The sequence below is a fragment of the Atta cephalotes genome, assembly GCF_000143395.1.
Source record: "Atta cephalotes unplaced genomic scaffold scaffold00003, whole genome shotgun sequence".
Lineage (NCBI taxonomy): Eukaryota > Metazoa > Arthropoda > Insecta > Hymenoptera > Formicidae > Atta > Atta cephalotes.
Genome location: NW_012130067.1, coordinates 8,115,848 through 8,123,967, shown reverse-complemented (window position 1 = coordinate 8,123,967; position 8,120 = coordinate 8,115,848). Strand labels below are relative to the sequence as shown.

The 8,120-nt window shown below is 26.9% G+C and overlaps 2 protein-coding genes across 2 annotated transcripts in view; one reads left to right on the top strand and one right to left on the bottom strand.

Annotated features, from left to right (window-relative positions):
* The window catches only part of LOC105625800 (ubiquinol-cytochrome-c reductase complex assembly factor 1), a gene marked incomplete at its 5' end in the record, with an annotated part of 14,149 nt that extends 12,733 nt beyond the window's left edge, over window positions 1–1,416 (top strand). Inside the window, 2 exons of the mRNA XM_012207115.1 lie at window positions 985–1,179; window positions 1,321–1,416. Of these exons, the coding sequence (XP_012062505.1) occupies window positions 985–1,179; window positions 1,321–1,416 (291 nt within the window). The remainder of the gene's footprint in view (window positions 1–984; window positions 1,180–1,320) is intronic.
* LOC105625799 (sphingomyelin phosphodiesterase 1-like) lies at window positions 1,207–7,821 on the bottom strand. The gene is made up of 8 exons (XM_012207114.1): window positions 7,806–7,821; window positions 5,327–5,637; window positions 4,620–5,003; window positions 4,352–4,524; window positions 4,034–4,234; window positions 2,122–2,473; window positions 1,841–2,031; window positions 1,207–1,769 (listed from the first exon to the last, which is right to left on the bottom strand). The coding sequence occupies exons 1-8, from the start codon at window positions 7,819–7,821 to the stop codon at window positions 1,652–1,654; spliced, it is 1,746 nt and encodes a 581-aa protein (XP_012062504.1). The 3' UTR covers window positions 1,207–1,651.
* Between the last annotated feature and the right edge of the window lie 299 nt (window positions 7,822–8,120).

The window sequence follows — 8,120 nt, the reverse complement described above, 5'->3', positions numbered from 1 at the left end:
AATACCCAACCCTTTAAATATCTATAAAATGTATAATATACATTCATCACCTTTGTGCTAATTTTTTTATTCTATCCGAATGGTTTTTATTATTTTATATATGTAATATACATGTAATGTCATTATTTCTTTTTTTATTTTCATTACAGAAGTTTTTTTTTATTTAAAAAATTTATCACAATATTTTTACCATCGATGAGATAATATAGGGTATATAAGAGCCATTGCGGATTTTAATGCGTAAAGTATATTATATTTTAATCATTGATAAAAATTAATAATGCTCTACATGTTTCGGCCTATGATTGAACCTTTTTTAAAAACAAAAATTTCTTACATAATTATTGTTATTATATATGTTATTATATATTTTTACAAAATTCTTTATAATTAATTTTATTTGAAATATGTAATTAAATAATGATAAATACAACGTAAACTAAATATTATGTGAAAAAATATCAAACAATTTTACTAAAAAGATCCAAAAAAAATTTCAATAAAACCTCTTAAAAAATCAGAGTTTTAAAAAAAACCCGGGTTTTTTCCAATTCTGATATATACAGAATGTCCCAAAATTTGCGAATCAAAATATCATAGTAAGAAAGTTTTCAAAAAATTAATTGAAACAGTTATTTGTAAATTTTTATTTTAAACAAAAGTTATAATTTATTTGTGGCTTAAGTAAAGATAAAGAATTTAAATATGGCCAATTATAGACTATGTTTAGATGGATTACGTTAAACGCTGAAGTGTGCACTTACTAATACTATTGCACACTCGATTCATGGATAAATGATCGTCTATGTTGATTACAATTAAACCATCCTATATTAAAATCTACTGCTTACAATAAAAATGTACATAACTTTTTTACTTAATTTTTTCAAAATTTTCATGCTGTCATATTTCGATTCGCGATTTTCCGAATACCCTGTACAATGTATATGTACTTGTATACTTATAATTGTTATATTATTGCAGCTAATCAAAACCAAACTCAAAAATAAACAAATACAAGAAATATCACATCAATTCAATGCTGCTATAATAGGTTACGACGAGGGCATACAATCTGATGACAAAGTATTAGCAGGAGCATTATGGAGACGATTCTTTCAGTTAGAATGCAACAATCCGGAACACGTTGAAACACTTCTAATTTATGTTAGGAAACAGGTAAAGCTTTAGGAAATAATGCATAACTATATTCTGTATTTTATTCCATGATATGTAAGATAACTTGCTAAACTTAATTACATGCAGTTTTTATAATTATACATTATTTAAAAAGTAATTTCTTTTTTGTTTGCTTTTCAGATTTGTTTGTTTGACAGTTTACCAAATGATGAAATTTTAAGAAAACCTATTTTAAAATTAATAGACATAAAAAGTTTATGTAAGCATCAACAATAATTATAATTATCAGACGAAATTAATAGATAATGAAATATTATGTTTTTGTAAATACATAATGTTATTAGGAAGAGCTATTGTAAAAATATAGTAATAAAAATAATAATATAGTAGAATGTAACTTTTTCGTAAAATATTTTCTCTAAATTAAAATGTTTTTCACAACATTTTACATTAATAACCCATTAGATTAAATTTGTAAATTCAAATGTAAATTCAAGACTACTATTCACTATTATTCACATTTAATTTCGTGATCTCCCAGGTTCACAATTACATGGCATATGAAAGCTCTCATGCATTTTGCATCGCATTCCTCTGTCAGTGATGGTTCAGCTTGTTTAAAATAGTTCCTGAATCAATTATTGTTAGATGAGTTAGAATACTGGGCAGATACAATAATTTACAATTCTTTATACATTACCCGTGATAACGATTTAGCAGCTTCTCGTCATTCATTAATTTAAACAACCAAATTTGTAACGAATCGTATGTCAAGTCAGAAAGTCCATATTCCTCTTTAAACGAGTATGATTTATACCATAATGGCCGCTGGTCAAGGTTAATGTTCGCTAAAGTCAAATTGTATATCCAATTTTCGAAATCTTTGACTTCCTATAATAGAGTTTAGTCCATCGTGTAAATGTACATTTTATCGAAACGTGTATTTTACCGGAACAATACTTATAATAATGTAATACTTACATAATTTTTACTGTCAATAGTGTAAAGCTTATAGTTGGGATTTACATTCTGGTAAGTAGTTATGCTACCACCGTTCCAAGCGACGTTACTAATCTTGCTGTTATCATCACTGCCGTAAATCAGCTGTAATTCATCTTTGTGTGTGTGGCCGTTGAATTGTGCTCTAATTATGTGGGCAAATCTGTTGACAATTTTGATGTATTCGCTTTTCCACGTAGTTTGACAATCCGTATTACCAGGAGGAAGATGCGCTAATATATGCACATACTCTTCATCCACTTCAGCTTGCAAAAGCGTATCCGCCAACCATTGCAACTGACCATCAGGATCTTGCGGTTGATACAGTAGCCACCTGTAGAAATGATTCTATACAAAACCGCGTAAAATAAAATATTTAACTTATATACTTCCTGCATTTTAAATAAATATATGATAATGTAAAAAGAGTTAGTACAATAAATATTGAAGAGATCAATTATGTATATTATTATATTGCTGCATTGATAAAAAATAGCAATTTTTCAATAGAGCATTTTTAAAATTCTTTCTAAACGTTCTAATTAGGATAGTGAATATACATAACTTCATTTTTTCCATGTTGTATCTTCAATAGAAGAAAATTTACTTCATCTTACAAAGTTAAGAAGGAACTTTATTTACAGTTTCACTTGCAAGTCATATCCATCTATACCTCACGTTAACTAAAAATCCATTATCAAAAAGTTACTGTTATCTAAACCTAAACATTCAATTATAATGTATTTTTTAAACTACGTCATAAGAAATTTAGAATAAACAGGTAAAAGGAGCTATCAGAGGAGCTATCAACGTTAGGGCTGTGTACTATGTGGAAGTCTGGAGAAACCAATATAGAGAAAATTAGACCTCTGTTCGAATTCCGAAGCGCCCTGATACTTTTCTCTTGTTATCACTTATTTTTTATGTAAGTTTTCAAAATTCGAACAGAATTATGATACTTTTCTATATATTGACAAATGTATCGTTTTTCACAACAATATATTAATTATTCTTTTATTCATCAATCAATTTTTTTTCATTATCTTAAAAATATTAATTTTTTCATTTGTATTGTCAGGGTTACCACAGACTTGGAAAATCGGGAAAAATCAGAGAAATTGAAATTGGCCATGGAAAACCGCGAAAAGTCACGAAAGGGAAAATGTAAAAGTCTGAAATTTTGAAATTTGCTCACAATTTCCTTAAACTGCTCCTATTCTAGATAACAATTTTTTATTATTACAATTTTTTAAATATTATATCTGACGTTTATATATAATGAAATATATTCAAAACTTTAAACAATTTTAATAAAATAATTAAAATTTATATTTTATTCAGTATTTTGATCGCCTTTTTTCATAACTGCACTCTTTTTTCCAATACTAATTTATTTATTTTTTTTTTACTTGAATTTACACCCAAAATTTTAGTGTGCTACTAATTTTTTTTTGCGTTGCTTTTAATAATACATGCTAGCTTTTCCTACAATTCTTGACTTTAAATGTGTTAAAATTTATTTTATATTGGAAAATTTTCTATTTTCATTTGGAAAACCAGGAAAAGTCAGGGAATTTTAAAATTTATTTTCAGTGGCAACCCTGATTGTTATGCAAATAATTTTTATTTTATTTGTAGATTGCAATATAACTCATTGATTGATCTACTATGTAGACTTTCTTATCTTATTATTAGTAATCTTATTATTAGTATTTTCGCTTTCAGAGATATCAGTCAATAAATACTTTTATATGAACGCGACAATATATTGTGATGCATAAGATAATTCACAATATTAATTGGCTAATATCTTAGATTGATAACATTAATTACGATATTAATCTACAAATAAACTACTTGTATCTCAATTAAAAAACTGATTTAATATGCTCACCAGTTATAGCTATAACACACGTTATTGTTCAAAGCTATAATTCTAAATCCTTTTTTAGGCGAAACCGTATAAAATCCGCCTTGTAGAATGGTGGAACGTGTAGATTCCGGTAACCACCCGAAATCAATCCATAAATCAGCCATCAGTTTATACAACCATTGCGTGCTTATCTCATCATTAGTAATAGTCCTAGGTGCAAATCTAAAAGAATTGTTCAACACTATATATATTAATATCGGGAGTAAATACGGGAGTAATATATGTATGTATTAATCGCATATGGTATATTTATATTAAAACATTTTTTGGATAGCTTACTGATTTACAGGATGAGACTCGTGATTACCCAAAATAGGATATATAGGAATATTTTTGAACGTTTCATAAATTTGAAGATAGCTTTTGTTCAGACTTTCTATATTTCCTTTTATACCAGTCTCCCAAATACCATGGTCTATTATGTCACCAGTGAAATAAACATAGGAAATATTCTACAAATTAATATATTAATTAATAATCTCTAAAATAACTTGCGATTTTGAAGAATTATAAATAATAATATAGTAATATGTAGACTCTTGCGTACTTGATGTTCAGCTATAACGTGATCTAGGACGTCAATAATGGCATGCCATGGACTGTCGCAATAATGATAATCTCCCCAATAGCCTGCCACCTTATCGCTTGTATTTGTGTCGTTTTGTCCTTTTCGGCAACAAGTTGGTTCATTGCAATATGCATTACCATAAGGTTCATATTTAGGATCGTAATGAATATCTGTTATTTGCAATATATTTATGGTTTCATTGCTCTCTTCCGGTTTAATCCATTTTGAAGGACCGTCATCAATATTAACTATCCAATTAAACTCATTATTATCAAGTGGACAAAATGGTGACTCTAATAAAACTCCGCAAATTGTATCTGCCGTTAGATTAGGCTTTGAATCTATGATATATAAAATTATTGGCTGCAAATAAAACGTTCAAACTCATAGTAAAAAAGAAAGTTAATAATAAAGAACGCTCGAAAAATCTTATCATCTCGAATATGTATCTTCATAAATTCATTAATTTGAATCGAATCTTACAAAAATCTTGTATAAATCTTATAGAACAGGATAAAATACGATAAGATAAAAATCCTATTTGTTTTCTATCATCTTTTTTTTATTAGGGATAATATATTGAAAAATAATTGATGTTAAAGATATCATATTGCTATGAAAAAATTTTTGATATAATAAAAAATTTTCAATTTAATTTTATTTGTATAACAATTCAATTTACTTACCAAATTAATAGTTATCACACCATCGCAGACTTGTGGAGATTGCAATTTCAGTAGAGTACAAATTTTAATCATTTTATTCTTTATATCTTCTTCTGACATGCCCTGTCTACGATATTCTATAAAAGTATTTAGGACAGACTTACATATTATGCAAATATTTTCGCTATTTTCACCGTCGAAACTACGCCAATCTTTACGCAACAAATTAGTTGGAAGAGATAGATTATGGATTAACTGTTGAAATTCTTCAGATTTCTCATCTATCGTTACCCAATTATTAATTTCATATGTAAGACGTGATATTATGTCATCTGCAAAAACAGATAAAACCAATATCTTTCAAGATTTGCAACAAAAGTGTACAACACATTGTATAAGATATATATTAATTAACGAATATGTGTACTATTATTTTCTGCAATTCTGTTTTAAATAATTATAAGTTTAATGAAAGCAAGGACTTCACAAATTTAAAATAATAAAAAGTAATAAAAACTGTGGGAATCAATGCAGTTAATAGTGCAATTATCTTATATTTATTTAGTTTATTCCATAAATCTTGATTTCGATGAGCGTAACTATTGGGTTGTCCGGAAAGTTCGTGCCGATTTTGAAGGAAAATTGAAACGCAGAAGATTTAAATTTTAGTATACATTTATTAAATTTAAATCTTTTGCGGCACAACTTTCCGAACAACCCAATATAATATAATAGAATTTTGACGTTTCGACTCCTCTTTGAGTCATCTTCAGAATGAATTATCCATTATTAAATCACAAATTCTTTTTCTGCAATCAAATTTTTTATATAATGTGGGTTTCCCAACAGGGAAACAGTTGACAGACTATTGGAATCACAACATAAAAATACATAGATAATCAAAATTTTTTTCATAGCAGATAGTCATACTGATAAAATAAAGATAAAGTTAGAGAATATACGTAAAGCATATGTCTTAACATAACGGTTTCTAAGTAAAGACTGAACAAGAATTTGTGATCTAACAATGGATAATTCATTCTGAGGATGATTCAAAGAGGTATCGAAATGTCAAAATTCTTGAAAAAAAAACATTCAAATTTATATTATGGTTGCGCTCATCGAAATCACATCAAGGTTTATGAAATAAACTAAATAAATATAAGATAATCGCACTTTTATTAAAAAATAGCCAAAACGTCTTTTTTTTTGCTCAACTGCGTTGATTACCACAGCCTTTATTACTTTTTATTATTTTAAATAATTATTTTATATAAACCGATAAATAATCTTATAAATAATCTTATGATAGCAAAAAAAAGATGTTTTGGCTATTTTCAACGTCTAACATGAAAAAATTCCGATATGTACATACAAATTATATATGTCATATTAAATGATATCGCTTGTGAAAATTTCGAGATCATGAGAGAATTATGATCAAAAACGATAATGCTATCATATTTATCGATAAAAATTTGTTAAATGAGACATCAAAACATTCCGAGATTCAAGCAACAAGAACTATATTATTACTTAAACATATATAAATATCGATAAACATTTTATTCAAAACTTGTTTGAAATTAAACTTTATTATTTATATCGGACTCTTCATTGCTCAAAAATCTTCCAATTATATATATATATATTTAAATAACAGTACAATCCTAATTGTTATTTAATTCTCGATCGATATCTTCATTATTTAATTTTTCTCAACAAATGCGAAAGCATTAGATTTATTGTCTTTGCTATTATGATTTCTTTTTGTTTTCTGAAGTTTCTCTAAAATATAATATATAAGAGTATATTTTTTACACCTCAGAACTTTATGTTAAATGGAAATATCTTTTATATTTTTTTATATCGAAGTACATTCTATCAAGTGCCAAGATTGCGCAAATAATTAACCATAAAAGGTAAAGAATCATCATTTAACTGGCCGTAATCTGTAAGAATTGACCAATCATAGATTATTCCCCTTTCACTGTAATTGGTCTTACAGATTATGGCATATAAATTAGCAGATTACGGTTAGTATAAATGATCCTCAAGAATTAGTTAATTAGAACTGAAGATTTTTGACATTTTTTACTGTGACTGGTTTATTCTTAAGGATCGTTTATACTACTTAGCTGTAATTTATAAGAATTGACTAATAGTCGATTATTTCCCACTCATTCAACTGTGATTATAGTCAATTCTTACAGATTACGGCTAATATAAATGATCCTTTACTTACAGTTACGAAAAATGTGTGTGGCAATCTTTAGAGGGCCCGTATACATCGTATACTTTCCGTAGTTAATTGAACTAATTTTTAATGGTATGGCTTACGATTACTGCTTTGTGAAAAGTGTGTACTGGTTCCCTTAGGGCCATAGCACAAAAAAATTCAAACAGTAAGATAAACAATAAGAAAATCAACATTGTTGAATGGCCTTATACTATGACCTTATAGTCTCTACTATAATTGGCCAATTCGCTTACTGCTTACATTTTTTGTATGCCATGGCCTAGTAATGTGAATATATAGTAATAAGATATTTATGTTTTGCTATCAAGTTAAACAAAAATGGCAACTATAGGATAATATAAACAGCATGAACATTGCATTAAACTTTATAGCATTATTTTATGTTTAATAATTTTTGTTTTTTTATATACATATATATATATATATATATATATATATATATATTATATACTCAGACAAACGAAGAAGTAGGTAATTAAAATAGTAATTAGTTAAATTTTTTTACTTATTTAGTAAATAGCGTTAATTTTAAATAACGAATTTATTTTTTTAGGT

Bases quoted from the DNA above. Each gene is read 5' to 3' on its own strand.
- LOC105625799 (XM_012207114.1), bottom strand. The intron at 5,004-5,326 runs GTAAGTAAATTG...TTTTATTTGCAG, and splicing joins GTGTGATAACTATTAATTTG to CCAATAATTTTATATATCAT. The intron at 2,032-2,121 runs GTAAGTATTACA...ACTCTATTATAG, and splicing joins CTATTGACAGTAAAAATTAT to GAAGTCAAAGATTTCGAAAA.